The following is a 27,262-nucleotide window of genomic DNA, read 5'->3' on the forward strand; positions in this document are numbered from 1 at the left end:
AACTTAATTTAATGCACACAATATTAGGACGCTCAAGGAATAATAATAAAGACAATAATTATTTTCATCATTTTTTTATTACTTTTTATTAATCTTAATGTATTTCCTATTATCCCTATTTTCATTTCTGACACAAACGTCTGTAAAGACAAAAATACTTTCTATAGATATTCTCCATATATATCTATCTTTGATACCTGCGTTAATTTATCTTTTATACCTATGTTAATCTACCCATGGAGGTACAATATGTACACAATGATAGGAAGAAACAGACAGCACTTCAAATAAGCGTCATAGCACCGTGTAATAGGGAAATACACACACAAGTCTTAATGAAAGATGCAAATAAATGCATCCTAACTACCATGAAATAACAAGCTACAAGATCTTTATAACACCATACATTGGCGGAGGAGATTGGTGCAAATGCACCTCTGAATTCGCAATTTAATATAAATATATATGTAAACATGGTAAAACTGTCATTTGTTCTAAACAAACATATACAAATATACAAATTGACCTGCACAGTACATCCCTGTCAATCTGAAGATAAGGAGGAGTGTTTAAGGTTCCACGAATCACAATTGGTACAGGGGGAGGAATGACCAGCCTGACGGGTCCCATTGGCTAATCCCCGCAAGCTCTTCTTAATTTAAACCTTTCCGGGACTTCAGAACGGCTTGCCTTGACAAAGCGGTTAGCGAAAGCGCGTGCTCGGCAACTCAGCCGTGCGGGCGCAGCTAACAGTGTGCTCCGTAATCCTTGTATCTGTACAGTGACAGTGCTCCAACTTCAGCCCTTCTAAGGGCTGTGCCTGCTCTGACACTCAGCCTACACTAATCATATATTATTTAAACTGTGTGTACCTATGTGGGGTTATCAGCAGCAGTATACAGCGTGCTGTATACTACGCATTCCTGCTGTCTAATTTGTACCTGTGAGAGCCGTTTTGGCTCCAGACTTATCCAGGGCATTGCCCGATCATCCACCATCTCTGCATTTCATGCCAGCAATTTAATACTAATATTGGAGTGTCTACATTAACGGGGATTATATTTATATTGCCATTAATCCTTTGAACCCGCTGTAGTAGTCTGTTTTAACCTCACACATACTGGCTCCCCGATGTACAAATCTATGTCAGAATAGCAGCGATCACATGCACAATAGTCTATGAAGACATAACTTATACCTCCAGCATTTATTGAATGGTGCAAGTTTATAAGTTTCTTTATATTACCCACCCATAGGACTCACGGCAGTTACAATACTCAGAGCTGAGTGCATTGTAACCAATCTGTCGAGATTGACACATTGCATACAATCTCTACAATTGTTGCCAATCAGCATTTGTACTATAGGACACTATGGGGCAGATGTATTAAGCCTTAACAAGAGATAAATGCAAGTGTGATAAGGAGAGATAAACGTCCAACCAATCACCTGCTAACTGCCATGTTACAGGCTGTGTTTGAAAAAAGTCAGTAAGGAGCTGATAGGCTGGACGTTTATCTCTCCTTATCACACTTGAATGTATCTCTTGTTAAGGCTTAATAAATCTGCCCCAATGTTATAAATCTGCCTGACTAGCGAATATTACATAATAATAAGTGTCTGTCCAAAGGAATCCAATTAATTCCCAGTTTGAGTAACAGCTCAAGCTGAGCGTGTCATCTCTGAAATTATTTATAATTTCCATCCGTCAAGCTTTAAAACACACACATTTGTCTTTTTGTCTGTTTATTTGTGTTTTTAACAATTTTTCACCTGCTTTAATAAATTAATTAATTAATAAAAGTTATGTTTTAAGAATAAAATTATTGTTGGTGCACCACACCAGGACAAATCTTTTCTTTCTCTTTCCTTGAAATCCATTATATTTGTCAGTGGCAGCACACCCCTACACTAATACATATCCCTAGATGGTTTTTTAACCAAGAGATAAGGGGGCCTCATATACATATCATATAATTGTAACCACAAATCTTGTGCAATTGCATCCAATCTGTGCCACTCCTAGATGAGCCACGTGTTTGTGCCGCACACTTGTGTGGCTTAGCATAGTTATCCAACTACCTCTGTGCAACCTTTTGCCCGTAAAACAATATTGTGAGCTGTGAGGTGTTCAGAATAGACTGGAAATGAGTGGAAATGAATGTTATTGAGGTTAATAATAGCGTAGGAGCAAAAAAAAAAAAAAACAACTTCTGCGATTTTAGCAGTTTATATGTTTTTTTTGTGTTTTTTTAATCAGACCCCAAAACGTTTAGGGGGTGTTTTGTCAAAACCCATTAGAACCCAAAACCTGAAGGTAATCAGAACTCATAACCCAAAATGCAAAATGTGGCCGGTGCACATCCCTAATTTGGATTGACTACTAACTGATTGTTTCTACATCTCTATGTTTCCAACATACGAAAATTAATTTTTTTGTGAACATGAAAGATGGAGGCCTGCATCTTTATGTGATACCTGCAGTTATACTGTACTTATACTGTAGGTATCACTTTTTCTTGGTGCCAAGATGCAGCTGCAGTTGCAAGAAAAATTAAACCATTTACTAGAGACTGGGTCTGGGTGCATGGGCGGTATAGGAAAATGTGCTGAGCATGCAAACAGGAACCCTGTAAAAGCCAGTGTTAAACATTGGATAACATTGAGAGAAAGAGGAGTGAGGTGAGAGGTGCAATAAACACCAGTAGAGAAGCACTACAGAGATAGAGTGGTACTTGTTTCCTAGCTCGGCCACACCGATTTCCATCGGGGTGGGGGTGTCGGAAAAATCGCGTCAATCGCATCGCATGCGATTTGGTCGCATGCGATGCGACCTACGCGACTGACCCGGTTTTTTTATTGAATCCACGCCGACGTGGATAGTAGGGGAATGAAAAGGTCGGAGGACGCGCACCGCCGCCCCTCGCGGGCTCGCTGCGCTCGCCACGCTTCGGGTTCACGTCAATTGTGGGGTGACGACGGGGCCATATATAATGTAAAATGGGTCATATTGGCCCATTTCACATTTTTTACTGTGTGAGATGGACTTAATCAAGTCCATCTCATCTTGTGCCATTATAATGGCAAAAACCGATAGAGGTTCTGAAAATAGGAGGGCAGAGACTGCTCCTTCATATAGAATGCTACATGCTTTAATGCCAGTCATTTCTGCTTTGATCCTTCATTGTAAATACTACTACTACTACTACTACTACTACTACTACTACTACTACTACTACTACTACTACTACTACTACACATAACCCTGGTCAAGCTAGATTAACTTTATTCTTTATTCTTTTCATGGCTCAATTTCAGCATTTCCTTGAGGTTACCCTCCTATTTTAGGCGCTGTGTATCATTTAATGTGAATATTTGAATTTTTTTTTTTTTTTTATAATAAATAATAAAAATGAAAATAGAAACTCCCTGGTATGATTTCAGCTGCAGACGGGGTGGTGTAACTGTGCGATCACACCTAGTTAGAAGGAAACTACCCCACACATGTGGGTTTACCTTCTATAGAACAGCATACTCACCTTGGGGCACATAACTAATATCTATTCTTTTTACGGTATTCAGGACAATCATAAATATTCTTCCAAATGTATTAAATACACCACAGGGGGGGAAAAGGTGTGCCCCCCCCCCCCCCCCCCCCCCGACACACACACACACACCACAGAAACCTAGCTCATTAATAAAGCCTCATGTTGTGGGAGTGAAATATGTCAGAGGATAGTTATCACGCTGCCCTGTTCATTTTCCAGATCATCTGCATTGGTACATCTCATTGTGCTACCATATGAGATAAAGGTGCCGCAGCTGTGGGACACTACAATCCAGGTGGCCAACTGCATATTCACTTCTGGTAATAAAGTCCCCATCCACATTCAGTGCTTGTAATTGATTACACCCTGGGAATTGTGCTACCTTGCTGTACTTCAAAAGTGGTTTGCTTATTTAACTCTTTTAATACCTTTATTGAAATAAAGATAACATTTACCAATTTGGCATATAGTTTTGGCAGCGTGCTATACTTTTAAAGGGGTAATATCACTATTACCTACCTCAACTGTGATTTTCAAATGTGAATATACTGTATACAGTAATTATTGCAGATTTCATGTTTACATGTATGTACATATAATTAAATTGTTTAACTTATAAACAGCGTGGCTCAACACTTTTGGGTAAATATATTAAGATGGGAGTTCTATTGAAGATGGGATGTTGACCATAGAACCCAATCAGACATTTATACATCGCTATCTATCTATCTATCTGTCTGTCTGTCTGTCTGTCTGTCTGTCTGTCTGTCTGTCTGTCTGTCTGTCTGTCTGTCTGTCTGTCTACCTACCTACCTACCTACCTACCTATCTATCTATCTATCTATCTATCTATCTATCTATCTATCTATCTATCTATCTATCTATCTATCTATCTCATCAGCAATAGAACTTCCATCTTAGTAAAATCTACCCCTTCATGTCTTTAAAGGGGTAAATTGGAATGTGTTATTTTTTCTGTTTTTAATGAACGCAGCTCCTTTTGCATTTGACTTTGATGTTGTAGTGTATTTTGCAAATCCAACTTAAAAAAAAATATTTCTATCTATCTATCTATCTATCTATCTATCTATCTATCTATCTATCTATCTATCTATCTATCTATCTATCTATCTATGTTCGTAGATATATACATATACATACATATATTTATCTGAAATGTAGGCTTTCTTTGTGTGGTATAATAATGCCTGTAGCCTACGGCTATTTTTTAATCCTTTCTGCCCAAAAACCAGTAGTTGGGAGGAGCAGGCCAGATTATCCTAAAGTTAACCTGTTGTGTCTGTTACCCAGGGCAACCAAACTAAACAGGATTACTGTACAGCAGGCTAGGTAATGAGCTTCAATTGAAACAAAAGCTCATAAAGACCATGTGATTCTGGCAAATCATTAAGGATACCGGTCAGCAAGAGACACCTGATCAGAAAGAGATTCCTTTAGTATTCAAACTAACTGAGGCATCTGTTGCTATACATGACATACTGGTACTGCCATCATGAATAAATCAGGTGCTACTGCTCCATATATTCTCAACGCAAGATCCATCTTATAATACTGGAAATGTACTGCTCTTACTGTCATTATTTGTAATGAGTGCGGTATACTGTATATGTAGGCAAATTAAATCGTGCTTGCTGCTCCCTATCCTTTACACAAAGTTTGTATAAGTGGTCTAGTACATTTCTCACAAAGGGGCAGTTGTACAAAGTCTTGGAGAGTGTTAAAATGGAGAGAGACACCTGCTGACCAGTCAGCTCCGAACTGCCATGTTACAGACTTATCCATCTCCATTTTAACTCTCTCCAAGGCTTAGTATATCTCTCCCTTAAAATCAAACATCGAACTGCGTTTTTGAACCTTCAGACTATTCTAGAAGCTGTAATTATGTTACCGTTGCAAAGCTATTGTACTTAAGCTCCACTGAATAGATCTTGTTAATCATCCAAAAGAAAAGGCAAATGATATTCAGGTGTTAAAAACACAAAGAGTTTTGAAAACTTTTTAATAAATAGTCTCTTTTTACAGTAGAAATTTTAAATATATCATGCAGTCCATATAATTTAGAATAATTTACAGGCTGAGGTAGGGGTGGGGAGAAGCTGGGACAGCAGGAAAAGGGTTTACTTATGGTCGGCCTTTCCTGCTGAGCACACAGACGCAGGCTGTATCGATCCGTATGAACCTCCACGCTGCTTGCTTCCCTTCCATTGTCAAAGCTTTGACAAAGGTGTGCGTGGTGGTACAATAGGAGTTCCAATGCTTTGAGTCAATCCCACGGCATCCTCCTGACACTGGCTTTGGATCTCTACATTTTGTTTCAAAAAAGTACTGTTTGAAAACGTTATTATTTAAATTGACTTCTCCCAACACAGTTACTTCCTTGCCTTTGATGTCAGTGGCTGTGGTCTTATCACCAACCCACATACTGACACTATCACAAACAGAATACTCCCCCCGGTGAAGGACCGGGTGAACCGTTCTTTTAGCCCGAATAGTTTTGTTGAGGGACTCCTCATCATCTAAATATGCTAAGTTCCGGAGGTCCCCTGACAATGGCGGAGGCTGTGTACTGAATAGAACTCTTGGAGAGCGAAATTTCCTCTTTCTGAAAAGTTTTGGGTCCACTGTAACATTGTGAAAGACGGCCGGCTCATTGGTCTCTATTTTGCCATGATGTCGGTGAAGAGACTTCGTTCGATGCGCGTGGTGATGCTGAATGCGATGTTTTGTAGATGTCCTGGCTGGGGCATGGTCCTTGGTCTTTGGTGCAGCCTGTATGCCGATCAAAAATGCTATAATCAGAGTGTAGTACAACATGGACATTACTCTATCCACCTAGGAATAAAAGGAAATAAGTCTGTTAAAATTTGCAGTTTGATAACATAACACAAATTATTTTTCGAATAATACTGTACAGGAATATTAAATCAAAGCATCAAGCATCTAATTTTGCATGTGATGCATCCAGCTAGTCACCACGTTTGTAAATGCAGTATGCAGGAAGAAAATCACAAAGGACGGCTCTTGCTTTAACTGTCTTTTGCAATCATAAGACTTCTGGTTTTATGGTCCGGAATCCTATCTTTGAATGGGTCTAGTAATGCAAGGAGGTGCTGGGAGTGATCTGCTTGGATTACTCTCAGTAAGGAGGTGTGATAGAAGCGCATAAAGATGGCATTGTTCACTGTATCCAAGCTTAGTGCATATGCAGTGTGTGGCCAAAACTCCCAAAACTGCATTTTTGGAGGTGTGGTACTCTTTTAAGCTTAGTGCATCTTGCCCACTATGTGTGCATTTATAATTTCAACTGTTAGATTTCTGAAGCAACTAGTACAACATTGGAGATTAATATTATCAAATTACAAACAACTTGCACAAAAATACATGGTACATGTCAAAGGATAAAAGATATATATATGTAAACTTAAATATAAAATACTTGTATCCAGTAGCTTAAAAACAGACTGGGAGCTTCTACTGATACATGCACACAAACCACCCATTTAACAATTATTTCAACCGAACTCAAGCCAGAAACCTTAAACAAAGCACTTAAAAGCAGAGACTTCACTGGGTGTGGTGACACCCAATGCGCACTCTGCATAGGCAACCCCACCACCTGCAGTGCAAGTGCCTATTTTTGTGGTGTTTCTGGGCTGCTCTGGGGGAGGGGTGTCAATATTTGTGATATACAGGGATTATGGTAGTGAGTTGTTTGTCTGCTTGATGGTGGTTTTGGGGTCTGTCTCAGTAAGGCAGGGGTGGGGAACCTCTGGCCCACGGGCCGGATACGGCCCCCGCGCCCTCTTTGTCCGGCCCGGCTCCCCACACGCCCAGCCGCTTACATGGCTGATTATAATTTATGGGAGCCCGGAGCCGAGCCGAGGGGAGGGGAGGACATCATGCATCTCACCTTCCCCTCCCTGTGTGACTGGGCTCTCAGCCAATCATAGCTTGCGGGCCGGTAGCCAATCAGGAGCCAGCCCACGAGGTATGATTGGCCGGCGGCCCGGACACAGTGAAGACGGGGAAAGAGAGACTCGTGATGCGTCCCGCTCCCCGCTCGGAAGAAGAAGCTGCAGCAGCAGGGGAGGAGAGGAGACGAGACACTGATACCAGCAGGGTGAGTTTGTGCTGCTGCTGGCTTCTGGCACTGTGGGCTCTGGGGGCATACTGTATGTGTGGCACTGTGGAGGCGTGTGTGACATTGTGTGGGCATATCTGGCACTGGGGACATAACTAGCACTGTGGGGGGCATATGTGTGGCATTATGGGGCATATCTGGCACTGGGGGCATAACTAGCACTGTGGGGGGCATATGTGTGGCATTATGGGGCATATCTGGCACTGGGGGCATATGTGTGGCACTGTGGGGCATATATGCAGGGCACTGGGGGCATACCTAGCACTGTGGGGGGGCATATCTGGCACTGGGGGCATAAAGTTTTGGCATGTAGCCACTCCCCCTTGTGTCATATGACCAGCACAGTACCACTAAGACATTTTTTATACTTGCTACCCTGTTAATGATTAAGTAGGCGGGCGGGCGGGCGGCTGATGCATTAATTAGCCAACCCTGGTGTCTCTGCCCACGTGTATATGACGCTTCCCGTGTGTATTATGCCCACATGTATATGCCGCTGCCCATGTGTGTAATGCCCACATATATATTACGCTGCCCAATTGTGTAATGCCCATATGTATATGCCGCTGCCCGTGTGTAATTTTTGAGTTGATAATTTTTATATGGCCCCCGAAGGGTTTTAAAAATTTCCAAATGGCCCTTGGTAGAAAAAAGGTTCCCCACCCCTGCAGTAAGGTGAGGTGGGGTATGAATTGGAGGTTTAGGTGTTGTTACTGCCTACATTTCATTTCATTTGATGCCACCCACTTGAGGCCACTTATAGAAATGTTTCAATGGCCACTATTAGTTCCCAATCCACTCCTGGGCAAACACAAGTTTCAGCATCAGGAAATATTACTCTTCCAAAAATTTTCAATGTTATTATATGCAAATATTTGTAAGCCATCTTGGGCAAATTTTGCTTCATATTACCACAACACACCCTTATAACACAATACACCCTGCACAGTGGGAACTGTTGCTGCGTGGGCCCAGCATACGACTGTGTGCATGCACCGAGATGGGACAGAACTTCTGCAATTATTATATAAATATGCTGCATCATAAAAGGGTAGCAGTGCGCCCTGTGCTGAGGTCATACCTAGGACTCCCTAGTGCAGTTTTACAGACTATATAAATGATAAAATAAAGGTAAGTGATACAGCACTGCACCCCCAAACACCTGTGCAGTAAGTCTTTGTCAGGTGTTTCCCTATTGTGTTGTCTCAAATAACAGAAAGAAGCGAGAAACAGTGCTCTATAGTGTAATGATTTGAACATTGAATTTGAGGAGATATATAGGTAATATGTACCATCAGAAGAACAATATTGTGCTCACCAACATATGCCTTTATGGAACATCCCTCTGGACAGTGATGTCATCATAGAATTACAGTACCAGGATGCACCCAGACACATCAGTGAGAGTCCTTCTGTTCGCTTTCAGTTCTCAGTGGTCAATCTCTCAGTGTAACATTCAACATGTGAACATAAGAAGGCAATTACTCCGATATATGGTAAATTTACCAGAAGTTTATTTAGCAAACAATTTATTTTATTATATTTAAACACAATCAAGCTTACATTCACATACAATAGTGCAGATATAGATGAAGTGCTGGTGCAGTACAAACGCCTTGATCAGGAGGCTCCTCCTCCTATATGTATGGGAGTAATTGCCTTGTTATGTCCACATGGGGAATATTACATTGATTGACCACTGAAAACTGAAAGCGAACAGAAGGGCCCTCACTGACGAATCCGGTGATGAGCTCACTAATCTTCTTCTGATGGTACGTATACTACCTACCTTCTAGAACTGAGGGGCAGATGTATTAAGCCTGGTAAAGTGATAAATTGAAAGGTGATAATGCCCCAGCCAATCAGATGGGTTTGAAAAATGAAAGTTAGTAATTGATTGGCTGGTGCGTTATCACCTTCCATATTATCACCAGTTTATAATTTTACCAGGGTTAATACATCTGTCTCTGAGTGTTGAAATGATTACCCCAGAGAGTACTGTTTCTCACTTCTTTCTAGTATATTATCTCTATCTATATACAGTGAACCTTATGGTCTTATGATATGACACAGATATGTTAACACAAACATGAAAGAATTACCCCATAGTTTGAGGCAAGTAAAAGAAACACACTGTGGATGCAAAATACAGTATAATTAGGTTAATCTGTGTTTATGTCAGGAATTGGAGTAAATGGCACAATGTTTGCAAGAACCCTGAGTCACTGGTTTCCGATTGTTTCACAAATTTCACAAATTTGTACTAGCCAATCTCTCATTGGGTAACAGCATGAAATTCTTTTTTCTTTAGGTCTCTAATCTTATCCAATTGTTGCACTTTTATGATGCATTGTACAGAAGATGATTGCCACACGTGGAATAGATATATTTCATACCATGGAGGATTATTTCTATTGTCACCTACATACATTACTTAACCTTCATGGCCAAGGTAATATGTAACAGATGGCTTAATATGTGTACTATTTTCCCGTTAAAGATAATAAGTGACCTACAGTATTTGTCATGAGGAAGTTATTATAGCAGCCAGAAACACTAAGCATTGCCAGTTATATGTGCCACAAACATCAAACACTTTCTGCATTTTTTCCATACTAGGAAATACCTGGATAGTCTGTAATTCAGAACAGGCCACACAGCAAGAGCTGTTCCAGTAATAAAATAGAAAAAGAAAAACAGATAAAAGAACACACAACTACCACAAACAAATGTTTCTTTTTTTTCTTTTGAATACAATATACAGATGGGCTCTAACTCCTCTGGGTGGTTTTCACGGCATACATGACTCTTTTGCTGCAAAAAGTGTGCATGTACTGTAGGTGTGTGCGGGCATGTGCACATACCTCCCAACATTTGAAGGTAGGCAGGATAGCCTGCGCGCCAAATTTTTGAGGGGCGTGGCCTACCAAAAAGGAGGCATGGCCTATACCCATGACACTGCCATGAGGCCACGCCCCATTTTCACCACTGTGGGGTATGACCAGCAGCTCAGTGAGCTGCTGGGTATGCCCCAGCCCCTCTGCCTGCAAGAATAGATGCTGTTCTATAATAATCTACTGTAAAGCCCCTATCATATGGATACACTCATGCATTCATTTTACTAACACTCCCTTCCCTCTCACTGATCACAATCTCATAACCCTCTCACTCTCCTCCATTACCCCAAGCAGACTGACACTGAAATCATGCAAGCCTACTCTAACCCGCAGAAATACTGATGCTATTAATTTTCCACAACTTTCCACCTCTCTGCAACAGCTCTCACTAATTTCTACATTTACCTCTCCTGACTCTGCTGTTTCCCCCTCTACCAGACTCTTGAAACAGCCCTTGATGAAGTGTCTCTAGCTACCAATTACACCCCACGTAGGCTTAGATGCCAACGTGGCACTCCAAAACAACAAGAAAACTACAAAATCAGTCACGTAAAGTAGAACACCAATGGAGTAAATCTCGTAATATAACTGATTTCCTCACATATAAGACCAGCTGCCACTCCTACTGCAATGATTTGGACACTGCCAAACAAACAAACTACCAATCTCTCAACTCTTCTCATGCCACCAACCCTAAGAGACTTTTTTACACCTTTAAGTTTCTTCTCTATCTTCCCCCTCCTCCCCCACCGACTACCATCAGTGCACAAGAACTTGCCTCCTACTTTAAGGACAAGATAGATAACATCCAAGATGAAATGGTATGCTCCACAACCTCTAACCCTGCTTTCTTCCCCACCTGAACCCTCTGGCACTTTGTCTTCATTTGAGCCCACAAATGAAAAAGAAGTATCTACACTCTTCTTATCCTCTTACTCTACTACCTCTCCTCTTGATCCTATACCTGCACAAGTCTTTAAAAATCTATCTCCTGTGCTTATTTCAACCTTAACTAAAATCTGCAATCTCTGTCTTGCTACTGGTACTTTTCCTTCTCTGCTCAAACATGCAGTGAGCATTACTCCCATTCTGAAAATGCGCAATTCTGACCCTAACACTCTCTCTCTAACTATCATCCTATCTCGCAGCTCCCATGACTCTCCAAGCTACTGGAGAGACTTGAAGAACAAGTTATAAATGTCATACTCTCTAGAGAGCACCTCCCCTACTATAATGTGTACATATCAGTACCTTATAATCAGTATAGTGGATAATCACGATAATAATTTTCATATACGACTCATATTCAAGCTACCTGAGCAGCGGTAAATTTCCACCTTCCCTTTTCCCTCTTTGTTCTACTGATACTGGAGAGACTTGTCTACTCTCGCCTCACAAACTTTCTTAACTCTCACACCCTTTTAGACCCACTTCAGTCAGGCTTTCGCTCTCAACACTCTACTGAGACAGTACTGACTAAAGTGGTGAATAATCTGGTAACTGCTAAGTGTAAAGGCCATTACTCACTACTTATTATTCTAGCTCTTTCTGCTGTGTTTGACACTGTCGATCACTCTCTTCTCTTACAAACACTACACTCCCTAGAACTTAATGATACAGCCCTTTCCTGGTTCACATCTTACCTATCTGATCGCTCTTTCAATGTTCGCTTCTCTGACTCTAATTCCTCTTCATTACCTCTGTCAGTCGGAGTTCCGCAAGGCTCAGTCTTAGGTCCCCTGCTTTTCTCAATCTATACTTCCTCTCTTGGCAAACTAATCAGCGCTTTCGGATTTCAGTATAACTTATATGCGGATGATACTCAAATCTATCTATCAACCCCAGAGTTGTCACCAGTGGTTTTGGGTCGAGTCTCTGAATGTCTCTCTGCCATCTCATCTTGGATGTCTTCTCTCCAACTCAAACTCAATATTTCCAAAACGGAATTACTTATTTTCCCACCAACTAAGAACAGTTACCATCCTGATATCTCCATCGCTGTTGACAGCTCGACAATCTACCCTACCCCACAAGCTTGTTGCTTAGGGTTCATCCTTGACTCTGAACTGTCCTTTCTTCCCCACATTCAATCTTCTCAAAATCATTTTACATGCATCTAAAAAACATATCCAAAATACGACCGTATCTCACACAAGACACTACTGAATATCTTGTCCTTGCACTCATTATATCCCGCATTGATTATTGCAATAGTCTCCTAACTGGTCTTCCCAAGAACAGACTCTCACCACTGCAATCCATTTTAAATGCTGCTGCTAGGCTGATCTTCCTTGCAAGATGCTCATCGTCTGCTGATCCGCTCTGCCAGTCCCTCCATTGGTTACCTGTATCTTACCGTATTCAATATAAAACACTTCTACTTGCATATAAAGCTATGAACAATACTGAACCAGCATATATCTCTTTACTTATCACAAAATATCTCCCATCTCGACTGCTCTGCTCTGCACAAGATCTGCGTCACTCTTCTGCACGGATCACTAGCTTCCATTCACTATTACAGAACTTTCATCGGGCTGCTCCCTCCCTATGGAATGCCCTTCCACGCACAATAAGACTCTCCACTAGCCTCCAAACTTTCAAGTGTTCCCTGAAAACTCACCTCTTCAGGCAAGCCTATCATATTTAAGTTCTACACACATAACCTTCTGAGGCACTTATGTATTATATAGATTCCCTTCTGGACTTGTAACTTGGTGGGACTGCTATGCTATTACTGGCGCCTGTCCTTGTGTTTCCCTCCTATGTCCCTATAGATTGTAAGCTTGCAGCAGGGCCCTCCTACCTCCAAGTCTGTCTGTTGTTACCCAGTTTGTTTTATCACTGTCTACTATTGTAAAGCGCAACAGAATCTGCTGCGCTATATAAGAAACTGTAAATAAATAAATTCATGCTAAGGTTAACTTTTGATGAAAACCGATTAAAAATCTCTCTCTCTTTCACTCTCTTTATATATAAATGGCTAACTACTTTTCACCTCTATGATGGGAAGTACCGCCACTGACCACTAGAGGCCACTTGATGGACAAAATCACTCCTTTGTGTGCTACAAAATGCCATAACAAAAAGTAAAAGCAATTTTTGCAGGGACACTGATCTGGTTCATATTTGCTGGATATGGAGAGAGGGAGCTGTGAAGAGAGATTGGAGGTAGGAGCAGATAGGGACTCGGGCGTGGTGGAGAGTTTGTGGGCTAAAAACTGTCAAAGCTCAAAGTGAAAATGGTCACAGCTCAAAGTGAAAGTACATTGTAGAAGCTGTCATTTTGACAGGTTTTTAATGAGTACCAGTATATTTTTGGATTGTTGGAGCCGGTGTATACAGAGGAGACCCACAGAAGCACGGGAGGAATATATAAACTCCAGACAGCAAAGGCCATGGTGGAATTGAAACCATTACTTAGGTTATGTAAGGCAGTAATTCCAACTATTACACTGTCCGTGTTGCTGGGTTGGCAAACCACTATACATACTGTACATTGAATTTGGATTGTTTGCAAATGGTTTGAAGGATACTGTAAATGCAACATTTACTAAGTGGTGGCATCTAATGCCCAGCAGTTTTGCAGTGGTTTTGCTAACTGCAGATTTACAAAGGTGAAATATGGCACAAAACCATCAAGAAAACACACTTTACAATAGAATAGAACAGAACTGAGTATCAAATATGGAATATGTCATTTATTTGATGATACTCTGTGTAATTGTTAATATGAATAATTCTATGTCAGAGGATTTCACAGACAAATATCAGTTGAAATTCAAGGCATATAAGTGGTTAATTCTGGTAGTGACTGGACACTTCTGTATATGAAATTTGGAGAAAGTCTACATTAATTAGCATGAAATGTTCTCTCCTAGAACTGTGTAGCCACGTAGCAGGGGATCTGGTTTAACCTGCACTGAAATTGACCTTCCTTTCTCCTATCTCCAATCCATATTTTAGCAGCTTCAGTAAGCAGAGAACACCACATTATGGTCAGCCCTGGAAGGCAGGTCTACCCCTGTGGGAATTGGAAACTTTGAAAAAGGAGCAACAAGTTTGACTGGTGAGTGAATGTCTGCAAATAAGGTCTAGAGAAAGGAGCAGTAGTTCAGACTTCTGCATACCTCCCAACATTTGATCTTTAGTCGACGGGACCCGCCTGTGCGGCCCCGGTAAGGGGGCAATGCTATGCAGCAAAGTTGCAATCATGAGGCCATGCCCCCATGTTTTGTCACTGTTGGGTCATCAATGGTGCATGGACTCTGTGTTTTGTCGGTGGTGATGTAGCGTTGTGGGTGCGTGGTCCGGACAACAGAGGAGTGTCCTGACCATTTGAGGAGGGGGGAGCGTGTGATTGCATAACTTTGCGAAAGAAAGCTGTAGTTTTGTGAATCCTTGAAAAACTTCAACTCAAGTTGAATGAGGGCTAATGTGCAATATAACTCATTGTCTTCAATATCTTCCTTTAAAATGTATTGATACAATAGACAAATAAGAACTATTTATGTATGGGCTTTTCTGATGTGCAATATCCAGACTATATATATATAACATGTAATATACCTTTGGTTGTACAGTATGTAAAGCTTCTCTGTACTAGAGGCCTTTACTCCGTCCAAACACTCTGCTGAGTTGGGGCCCAGCATACCATCTGTACACAGTGCAGTCTTGGTGGTGCTTCGTTTCTGAGATCAAAAACAAACAAAGCAAATTGTCAGTAAATAACTAAAGTCTTCCTAAAAAAAGCAAAGCTCATAGCTTACCAAATCCTTTTGACGCCACCACGGCGAATACAACCCCCCCCCCCACCACCACCGTTTCCCCTCGCAACCATATGAGGGGATGTGTTACAAAGACACATCCCCTTGCATGTGCATGCAGCAGGAAAAATCACTTGATGGTGACCAAACATCGAATGATTCTCCTGGGCTGGAACAAAAACAGGGCAGGCAGCTGATGTCATATGACGTCAGCCACCCACCCTTGGCACACCTTGTCCTGCCCGCACTCCGAAGGGAATGCTAAGCATTTTCATGGGGACGCCCATGAAACACTGGGTGTTCCCATAAGCAACACCTGACTCTGCTGTCACACGCCCCCTGGCCCGACAAAGCAAGTCACTGAAGCTGTTCACACAGGGACCCCGCACATGCTCATAATCTATTATGCGCATACACAGAATAATAACATTGGTCCCGTTGTGAATTCGCTGTGGACCGAATGAATTGGAATGACCTTCAATATGCGTATGCTGTCTATTTCCTGTCTACCCAGGGCCGTCTTTTTGTATGGGCTTAATAGGCACTTGCCCACTGGCCCCAGGTGTATAAGGGCCCTATCCTGATAGCTGAGGATCCCCTCTTTCCAGGGATACCAGAATTTTGAAAATCGACCCTGGGGAACTGGAGATATCCAACTTCAAAGCAGCAGTCCACATCCGACCTGTTAATCGCAGTTCCCAGTCATATTTCTCAGGTTTTTTCTAACTTAGAGTTTTTCTGAGAGTAAAAAGCCAAAAGTTGGGACACTCCCCTTTCTGTCGACAGTAGCGGCTTGTCTCTATCATGCCCAGAACCAGAGATATCAGCCTTCCAGCAGCCGGTCCCTGCTCCAGCTCCAAACGTCTGGTGTACAGTTTTATATTTTTGTCAATGGATTGCTCTGGCTCCTGATCTCTGATCTCCAAGTCCCCAGCACCTACTGAAAATTGGGACTCTATGTTTTTATACCATTGAAGGCTAAGAAATCTATTTCCAGATAATGGCGATATCTGCAGTCAAACAAGCTGCCCTTCCACCGGAAAATGACAAATATTAATCCCACTCCATTATCCAATGCTCCACTGCATATAAAACACCCCCTACCTCCCTGGAAGTAATTTACAAGGGACCCTTCATTCAGCTCAGTGCCCACTTTCACACATTAGTGTTCACCCTCCCACCACCTTTGCAGTAAAGAAGTAATTAGCAAAAGTTACTGGTCCAGGTCCTACATGTTGAATGGAAGATAGAGCACCCCCTGCCACCTATGGGACATCAAAGCTGCTGCTGAAAGCACCCCCCACCCCTAGGAGGGGAGACTGGGTAAGGGACCCAGTGCATTGCTTTGCCCAGGGGCCCACACTGCTGTTAAGAACGGCCCTGTGTCTACCCTCACAGGATCAGGATCTGGTGCTCTTTGATAAGAATTTCATTTATCTATGTATTACTCTTAAAAACAACTGTTACAGCTGCTAAAGGGCCAGATGTATCAAGCTTCAAAAGTGATAAAATGGAGAGTGATAAACAACCCGTCAATCAGCTCCTACCTGTTATTTTTCAAACCCAGTCTGTGACATGGCAGGTAGGAGCTGATTGGCTGGCTGTTTATCACTGTCCATTTTATCACTTTTGAAGCTTGATACATACTGGCCAAAATCTTAAACATAACCAATTTTGAAATTAAGAGAAAAAAAAAAAATCTAATTAAAACAAATCACAACAAAATAACTCACTGTACAAGACACAAAAACTAATACACTATTTAATATTTTTCTTTGTATAAAACACATACGCTGTCCTATGTAACTTTATGGCACCTTAATTCTTTAGCAAAGTAGAATTCAATATGTTAAAAGTATATCTATCTGTGGATTCCATCTTGCCTCTCATACGCTGATTTAAAAATACAATAAAGCTTTAAAACCTATTTTGGCACAATAATGTGTCTATGTGCGTTACTGAGTAATGATAGGTCAAAATCCTTAAACTGCACTAAATGCAAGAACACTCAGAGTTACTGATGGAGACTTGCTCTTCCGATCCAGGATTTTTGTGCTCGGGAGCCAGAGGAAATGATTGGATATCATGCTCCTGTTGTTGTTGGAGGTGTATACTGCCAGTATGCTACAATGTCTCGTTCTGGTGCCAAAGCTCAACATTTCAAAACCATGCTGCATTTTGATGAGGTTAGATAGCATTTCCTCATGCTGGCCATATATACTGCTTATGTGCTCCTCCACCTGTAAAGTTATGTCCACCATTTGAATTCTAACTAATCATACAATAATTGAGCTTAAAACAAATAACTAAATATTATTGGCACGTGTTAATGTTGCAATATAATATGATTCAATTGTAAAGGGGCATACACAACATAATAGCCCGTTTTGTAAGCAATCTGTTTAGATCGCTTAGAAATTAAGCGCGGACTGCTCCGTGTGTATGCCTCCATAGCAATGGCAATGCACGGTCCCGCACGTTGCCATCCTCGGCTCAAATCTGGACTATATGTAGTCAAGATCTAGTCAAATAGCGAGTGTTCTAACCAGAGAACATCGGTAAGCACAGATCGCCCATGCACACATCGCTACTTGTATATGGAAGATCTAGCCACCGGGAAGCTTTAAAGCGATATACCTAGCCTACGGCACTCAGTATGTAGGCTAGGCAAAATCGCCCAGTGTGTATGAGCCTTTATTGTTTAAAACCAAAGTTGCCTATTAACTGTTAATTATGAAAATGCCTGACACATCCCAAATTGACAGGTCACAATGAGAAACAAAACATATCTGAAGCCACTACTCCAATGCCAGCAAAGCTCTTCTAAAGAATAGCTGTCATGGACATTGGCGTAGTCCTTGTGTGTCTGAAATGTCCTGAATCAGGGCCATATGTACTAAGCTTTGTAAAGTGATAAAATGGAGAGTTATAAACCGCCAGCCAATCAGCTCCTACCTGTCATGTCACAGGCTGTGTTTGAAATATGACAGGTAGGAACTGATTGGTTGGTGGTTTATCATCACCCTCAGCCTTTCATAAATGGAAAACCCTTCCCAGTTTCATCTTGAATAGATATGTGTGCACCAAATCAAGATTTACTTGGAATGAGTGATAAGTGGTTTCCACCACTGGCCTGCGGGATATGTCAAGAACCTCTCTGGGGGCCTAAGATTCATCAAAGAAGTGTGAATACGCAGTGGAGCATATTAAATGGAATCTACAGTAGCATGAGCAATGACCAATGGAATGTGAACCCAAGTGTATGGAATGAGTAACCCTAATACAGCAGCTCACCAATCATTGGTTCTTCTGACATTAAATGGAATATGGAATTAAAGTGATACATGGAATCAAAACTGCCAATATTATAATAGTATTTGTATTGTGGAATTAAGATTGTACAACCACAGCTGCTATTGGCAGGAAGGGGAGGAGCTGCACACACTTATTGGATGAATCACGATGGATCGTTCTGTATTCTGCCTCCTAGTACAAACTGAACATGGCATTAGCTGTAGCCATAAAGAGTTACCAATCGTTAAGTAATACAGGGAGTACTGTATTTGCAATATATGAGGTATAACAGGGCAAGATTAGGAAAATGAAGCTTTCCAGCCATAAACAGCCTATTCCCACATTCACCCTTTGACTGGATCCCAATTGGTGGTAACTCCTTTCTTGTATTGGGAAAAAAGCTAAAATGAGCCCATTTGTTAGGTAAAACCTGCAGGCAATAAGGCTCTTCAGTTTTTTGGCAAACAAGTATCTCTCTCTATACAGTGTATCATTAGTCATCTATTTATGAAATACAGCACACCTTGCAAATATCCACCAGGTTTAGCGCAATTCTACAGAGTTCTACAGGAATACTGTATTCATAGGAGACATTATTTTAAACAAAACATGTAGATGCATTGGCAAATTGCTGTCACATTTAACGATGTATACTTGCTAAATATTGTACGCAGGAAATGCCCCCATCATCTGACCTACTGTTTATAAAGGCAGGAGGCCCCAAGCATTGCTTTACATTACAAAGTACACTTTTTGAAGCTCCACTGTAAAAAAGTTTAACATAAGATCCCCTTTCCATTGGATATAATTTAACATAGCAGTCAAAATGTCTGATAACGTTGTGATGTTAATAGTTTTTTTTGCCGAATTCTACTGAATTCGTACAGTATTTATATGTAAATGATATGAGCAAATTTTACAAATAGCCAAACTTAGGGAGTTGGGTTTATTCTTTTTCAGTTTACTGTTGCCTTTATATGTGACTAGTGGAAAGGCTAATAGATGAAGTTATCAAAATCCATCTCCAGTGATTTATATCGGTTACGTGTCTCCAAATCTCATTGCAGACATATCAATCAGAAGGACAGTAACAAAAAAAAAAAAAAAAAGTACTGTATATTCCAGAAACTATAATTTTTCAGAATAATATGGATAACAGATATCAAAGTTTCTGGTGGCACAGTACCAAACAGGCGTAGAAAGTTCTCCAGTTTGGCCATACTGTATATCATTGTCTTATTGCAGCCCAAGGAATTTCTCACATTGGGGCAGATGTATGAAGCAGTGATAAGGCAGGTGAAGTGAGCCAGTGGAGAAGTTGCCCATGGCAACCAATCAGCACTGAAGTAGCATCTATAATTTGCATAATATAAAATTATACAGAGCAGCTGATTGGTTGCCATGGGTCACTTCTCCTCTGGCTCAGTTCTCCTCCCTTATCATGCTTCATACATTTGCCCCAAGATCTGCTGTAAACTGGCCATACTTCAAGGTGAACCTTGAAAAAGCTGATTAATTCAGTGAAACGCGTCGGTGGGACTGCTTATTCAACCTCAATTTGGCACTGCACAAGCACTTTAAATCCAGACCCTTTGGCAAAACCTGGTGCCTACCTAAACCAGCACCAGTCCAACTTTGGCACCATTGATCATCTGCAAACCTGCTACAGGACACCAACTACCGGGAAGCTCCACCAAGGTCCTTGATATTCCTCCAGCGGCATTCTAAAGAAAAAACTTTCTCAAACATCATCCCCACACAATAGTGAGGACAACGGACCCCTACTTGGAAAAAATCCCAACATAGTGGTGAGACTGTTACTCAATTGCATGAACTGCCATTATCCACATTTGCCTAATAAGGAAAAGTGCACAATACCATCAGTGACCATTAGAGGGTATACCAATTGTTTTATTATATGTTCTTAATATATGCTTTTTTAACTATTATTATTCGAATAAATGCACAAATAGTACAATCCCTATGTGTTCTTTTAAATAGCGCAGCCTATACATCTATTGTATCTTGTTTGTTGTAACCTCCCTAGTGATAAACTATAATCACTTTCAGGCAGCAGCTACATTTAATATAGGAGGAGCACCTCACATCAGCGCCTAGTTCACCAAGTTTCTTGGTAAAAAACACTTCTGTTATTTCTTGCCATGTAACAAAACGTGATAATTTTGCATTTGGAGGGTATTTTTTTTGTGGGGGGGAGGCAGGGGGGGTGTGCCATTCATGAATGTTAAATAAATAGCATTAAACCGTGCAGTAATAATGATTTTTATAATGATAATTAAGCTGATAGTGATGTATGGCTTTGTTTATAAACCTTTAATAGGAAGTCTGAAAGTGTTTCCTTTGTTTATTTTACAACTTAGACATATGAGTAAGTATTGTAGATGTACTATAAACAATAAGGAAGGAAATTTGCGTTAGGAATGCCAAACAGGTCCCAAGTAAAGTCAAAGGAACAAGGCACTCTACTTGGAGAAAGCTAAGGATGCCATGAGCTATAAATGCAGTGGCTACTAGCGGTCACACAGTGAAAGATTCTCTGTTAGGTAAGATACATCTGGTACTGTTGAAACTATATACATTTATCGTGGGAATGTGTGAAACGAGTATATATATATATACCGATGTCACCAAACAATAGTGTTATCTGCACCCCAATATTTATATTGAAAGTCCCTCCAGTGTTACATATGAAATTAAGAATATTCATACAATTGAGACATTTTTTAAAAATACAGAATAATAAAATACTTATAAAAAGCTCCTTGTAGTTGGAATACTTTTAGTTATTTTTTATATTGTAGCATAACCCGACTTCATCAGGGGTAACAAATCTACAAGTGCAGAATACATTATTGTATTATTGTAGTGGTCGCACCTGGGCACCACCCGCCAAGGGATGACACAAAAGTTCTGGCTCCTGCTATCAGAAGAATTTACTAATTACATAAGACTAAGAGCATGTAACATGAAGAACAAATAGAGAGTAAAGAGGAGACTGTCCTGTTACAGCCTTGCTGCGTAGTGTACGCAGGGAAACTGATGACTCCTGTGATTTCCGGGTGCAAGCATATACAGATACACGCAATCAATTAGCCTCTTTGGTAAAGCTGCAGATTGAGCACAGCCTCATGCTACAAAAGCAGTAGTAGGCTACCTCTGTAATAGCATCACCAGGTGGGTGCAGGGGGTAATGGTCGCACCTGGGCACCACCCGCCGAGGGGTGACACAAAAGTTCTGGCTCCTGCTCAGTGATAGGAGCCAGGTGCTTCACTGTAACAGTCATGCCCCCACATCACAAAGCCATAGTAGAAGGGGGGAAGTGAATCTACTGCACATCTGTAATAAAGGCACAGTGTTTCAAACATAGCGATATATTGCATATGTTTAAATGTCTAAACTGGCATCTTTAAAACCTTTAAATTCCTAAAACATGGATTGAAAAAACCTAATGTTCATTTTTTTAGAACCTAAAAATCCATGTCTTCCTGATTACATGATATTATATATAATGTAGTGCCGGGGCCTGCGTTCTGTTCTGTAAAGGGCACTCTCTTTGGAGCGTTTTAATTTTTTACATGTGTCTTTAAAAGACATCCTGTTAGGTTTATGTGATAAAGAAGTGCCAGTGTGACAGGGACAAGATAAATATTGGCTCCCAGAGTAGCGCCTGTGCTGTATTAGCATTTACAGTACTTATGCACAGATGTTCCAGCATTGTGCGTTACTGTTGTAAACAAGCCATTTACAAAATGAGACTGTGTAATATGAACAGACAGGTAAGAGGGCCTATGCTGCAACTTTTAGCCCACGATGCAAAAGCATCTGTTTAATTTTGAGTATTATAACATAACAACAGAATATATATTGGACCAATAAAGTAACTGTAATTTTTTATTACAATTTAGCAACATTTCCAAAACATAGTAACATAGTAATTAAGGTTGAAAAAAGATGTTAGTCCATCGAGTTCAACCTATCTGACTTGTAACTACTGACTTGAGTAAGTCATATCTATAGGATTCCCTTAGTGGACAAAAATGTATTCAGTTTTCATTTAAATTCATTAACAGTAGTTGCTGTAATCACCCCCACTGGCAATGAGTTTCAGAAATGTTCTACTCTAATGGTGAAGAATCTTCTCCTTAATTCAGTATGGAATTTATTTCCTCGAGTCTTAGTACATGCCTGCTAGTGAACAAATCAGCTCCCAGTTCCATATGATTACCAAACCTGTATTTGAACATACTAATCATATCACCTCTCAACCTCCTTTTCTCCAGTGAAAACATATTCAGCCTGGTTAACCTATCTTTGTATTCTAGTGATTCAAGACCTTTCACTAGCTTAGTCTCCCTTCTCTGTACCTGTTCCAATTCATTTATGTCCTTTTCAAGGTGCGGTGCCCAGAACTGAACACAGTATTCCAAGTGTGGTCTCACCAATGCTTTAAAGAGGCACTATCACATTGGCATCCCTTGAATCCATTACCCTTTTAATGCATGCCAGTGTCCAGTTTGCTTTTGCTGCTGCACTTGAGCAGTGAGCACTATTACCCAATTTGTCATCTATGATTACCCCCAAGTCCATCTCTACAGCAGAATCTCCTTATAATAACTCCATTTATCCTATACTGTAAGTAGCTTGTTCATTTTTGTTCCCATAATGAATTCATTTTATCAACGTTAAACTGCATTTTCCACCTTTCCGCCCACCTTTACAGTTTCATTAAGTCACTTTGCAGTGTATCCACATCCTCTCCTGAGTTAATTTCCTTACTCAATTTCATGTCTTCCGCAAATATTGCAATTTTACTCATAATGTTATTTCCTATATAATTAATGAATATATTAAACAAGGTGGGTCCCAATATTGAACCTTGTGGGATTCCACTTTGGATATTACCTCAGCTGGAATGTATGCCATTTACCAACACTCTCTGGACCTTATTCTGGTTCGTTCGCAGCGGCTGCTCATTTGTACTGGGACTGATGTTATACGTATGTGCATTCGCAGCCACATTTCTGGGCATGCAGCCAAGATTGCAGGCGGGGGGTGGTGGCGTTTAGTCGTGCCCATGGGATCGCCCAGCGTTTCATGGGTGTTCCCATAAAAACACCCGGCGTTCTCATGGAAATTGCTTGGTGACGTGGGCACCGGGAGTGGGCAGCTGACATCACCAGATATTCAGTCTCTCATTTAGCCATCTTGATTGTATTTTTACATTCTTTATATGCGAGAAATGATTTAGGTGTCCCATCTTGTTTATGTGCTTTAAATGCCCTTCTTTTTTTTAAATATTTCAAATTTGACTTTGCTATTAAGCCACATTGGTTTCCTTTTGACATTTGTTCTTTTATTTACCCTCCTGAAGTATTTTTTTAAGTTTACCAACTTTTAGTCGTATCCATACCTCTAAATAATTCCTTTAAGGACTCCTCAAACTTACCAAAGTTTGCTTTTCTGAAATCTAAGGACCTACTGTAGTTGCTCCAATATAATTGTCTTTGTTAAAATTTTAATCAAATGTTCATATTGTGATCACTGTTCCCCAATGTCTCCCTTATGGTTATGTTAGTAAGAATGTCCCCATTGTTGCTTATCAAGAGATTCAATATATTGTTACTGTATATCTGGTTGGACTTTCAATAAATTGATACAAATAGTGGTCATTCAGGGCATCCAATAAAATATTTCCCTTAGCTACTTAAACTATATTTCAGATTTATTTCTGGGTAGTTAAGTCACCTATAATAATAATAATGTCCCTTAAGCTGGCCGCTTTTCCCACCTGTAGCAAGAGGTCTTTTTCCTCCTCCGTATTTATGTTGGGTGGTTTATAACATGTTCCTACTATAAGTTTTTTAGCCCCTTTAATATTACCTGTGATTTCTACCCATACCAATTCTACTGACTCCATTGTGCTCTAATATATTAGTTTCCTTATGTATGGTTTTAAGGATGGTTAAACATACAGTATAAACCTACCCTCCCCTCTTTCTGCCCTTCTCCTGGTCTTGCAAAATATACACATTGTTCCAAATCAAGCTTGCCAGGAGAGGGAAGCCATCACAGTGAAACAGGGGGCAGGGGCCTTCACCAGGAGCAAAAACGGGCAGAGCAGAGCCACGGGAGGGGTGACTTGTTTGGGGGCATGACCAGAGTAATCGTGTCACTTTAGTCACACCCCCCAACATGCAATGCCAGTATTTCAGGCATTACACTGCGGTGGGTGGGGCTAAAATGATGCGAGCCGTGTCATTTGACCCATGGACCCCCCCTCCGTGGGGCAGGTTGCAGAAGACTGATGGCTCTCAGGGAGCGTTGCCCCCATTTCTGGGGTGCTGGGAGAGGGTCCCGATATCCGGAACAATCCTATCCATTCTGGGAGGGTAAACAACCCTGTTCTAAATGTGGCTGTGGAAATTTGTTCCAGCACAAAACTCTACTTTTGATGTATCCGATTATTTAAATAGTTAGTACAGATGTGTCCTTTTACACCCTTTCTTTGTACGGGTGTGGTATAGCGCACCAACAGTCGGGATTTCGACAGACGGGATTCCGACAGTCATTAGCCCGACATCGGAATCCCGACTGCCCGGACTCAGACAGCGGGGGGAGCGCAACCATGCCACACTGCGGGCACAGTGGCTTGCTATGCTCGCAACCCATTCTATTCTCCCTCTCTGGGGGTCGTGGACCCCCACGAGGGAGAATAGCCGGTGGCTGTCGCGATCCATAGTATCTGGTTTTAACAGATTTCGATGTTGGTGTAATGACTGTTGGAATCCCAACTGTCTGTCAGTCATCCGGCACCCCTTTGTACAGCAACGTTCTAATTAATAGATTGTGGGAGAGGGCAGAAACACGCAACCTGCTATGCTTGTCAAATGAGACTGATCTGTACATATTCTGCAGTGCGTTACAGAGAATATTTAGTCATTCTAACTAGCTCCTGACCCACTGGACATTACAGTCTATGTGCCCGATATAGGTTGGATCACAGAAGTCTGAAAATAGCACACAGGTGATTTTGTGACTTCTGTGCATGTGCAGCGGCCGTAGCACACATGTGCAAAGCTTCAAAGTGTGATCGCATCATGGGAGGATGTAATCACACTTTGATTGACTGTGGTGGTCGTCAAGGGGATTGTGACACTCCATTTAGGGGATATGGTTCAGACAACACAGGTGTGTCTGGACCGTTTTTGGGGTGACACCATATGCAGAGGCTACGGATGGAAAAATGGCAGCGTTGTGCAGTTTTGCTAATTACTTTATAGATAAATTCCTTATATTTGTATTGCTAGTAACCAAAATATAATTATAATAAGCCTCCAAAATATTTAATTTATGTTCTTTTCCCTAAAATGTTAAGTTTGCCTTCTGTCTACCGCTGGTACAGCTTTAGATCTACAGTGCATTGCACATTAATCTGTTGAATACAGCCACATGTCTATCAGTTATGTTTAAAGAATCCCAGTGAGGCATATAAATATTTGTGGTTTTATATTACTTTAAGGAGCCAGTTGAGCCACATCTGTTGAAATTTGGCTGCAAGTAGTCACTCTTCAGATGATTTATTTGGCTATGAGATTATAGTTTCCATATTTTATTCAAATGTCTAATTTACCCAAAATAAGAATCTGGAAAAGGAAAATACAACAAACCATATTCAGTATTAGTCACCAAATAGATGGTGGGAGGTAGAGTTAGAGAGGAGGTGATGAGACAGAGAGAGAGAGATAGAGAGATAGAAAAAGATAAGGAGAGAGCAATAAACTCATGCATTGTCAAAACTAACAAAATTGCAGGGGGATGCAGCTACTATGGGTGCCTCCAGGGCCCAAAACTCCCCTGTTGTGCAGCAGGAGATGCTTGTTCTACACAGCAGCATCTTCCTGTCTCTGGTGCCATCTTGGATTCTGGTCCAGCCAGTAATTGTGGCTCCTTGTACTCATCCAACAGTGTTTCCTCTTGATGAGCTGTGGTGTGGGGAGAACGGTACTTCCTCTTCTTTGTGGCCACAGCTTACGCTATGGAACTTATATAGCGGAACTTGCACCACCCTGGGTCCATGCCAGCCTCCTGTGTCCACACCACCATATATTACCTGTAGTAAAGTTGTGGCGAGCGGAGTGAAGCAAGCCACCAAGCTGAAGCGTGACGAGTGAAGCATGCATACGAGGAGACAATGGCGCTATTCTGAAAGTGCGAATGTAACTGGCATAAGCTGTGGCCGGAAAGATGAGGAAGTACCAGGAGAACTGTTACTGAATGCCAACCTGTTGATATTGCTTTCCTGGACCCTGGCTTTTCTAAGCACAGACTAATTGTCTAAAACTGTTCTCACTGGCTGCACTAGGGAAGGAGGGTAGGGCTGAAGGTTGGCGGCATGGGCACTGCTTTAGACCACTATACTTTCTCGACTATTGCCTGGGCAGTGCCGAGGCCATGGTCAAATTGCAAATGTGTACCTACCGTAGGGCTGGTGAAAGTTTAGTTAATGCAGCCATCTAAGGATGCTTTATATTGTTATTACAGCTTTCAAAAGTGCTCAATCTGAGGTGTCT

General features: G+C 41.2%; 1 protein-coding gene across 5 annotated transcripts in view; it reads right to left on the reverse strand.

The window, feature by feature from the left end:
• Positions 1–5,554: 5,554 nt before the first annotated feature.
• Positions 5,555–27,262, reverse strand: part of NGF (nerve growth factor) — a 78,302-nt gene continuing 56,594 nt past the window's right edge. For 2 of the 5 annotated variants that reach the window (XM_083172716.1, XM_083172717.1), the window contains exons 2-3: positions 15,180–15,301; positions 5,555–6,404 (exon numbers count right to left, since the gene is read on the reverse strand). In XM_083172716.1, coding sequence (XP_083028842.1) covers positions 5,694–6,392 — 699 coding nt within the window. In that variant the 5' untranslated portion in view covers positions 6,393–6,404; positions 15,180–15,301 and the 3' untranslated portion in view covers positions 5,555–5,693. Of the gene's footprint in view, positions 6,405–9,031; positions 10,649–15,179; positions 15,302–27,262 lie in introns of those variants that run through there. The other 3 variants (XM_083172718.1, XM_083172714.1, XM_083172715.1) reach the window with 2 other exon arrangements.

Source organism: Crinia signifera, chromosome 2 (genome assembly GCF_055691185.1).
Source record: "Crinia signifera chromosome 2, ASM5569118v1, whole genome shotgun sequence".
NCBI lineage: Eukaryota > Metazoa > Chordata > Amphibia > Anura > Myobatrachidae > Crinia > Crinia signifera.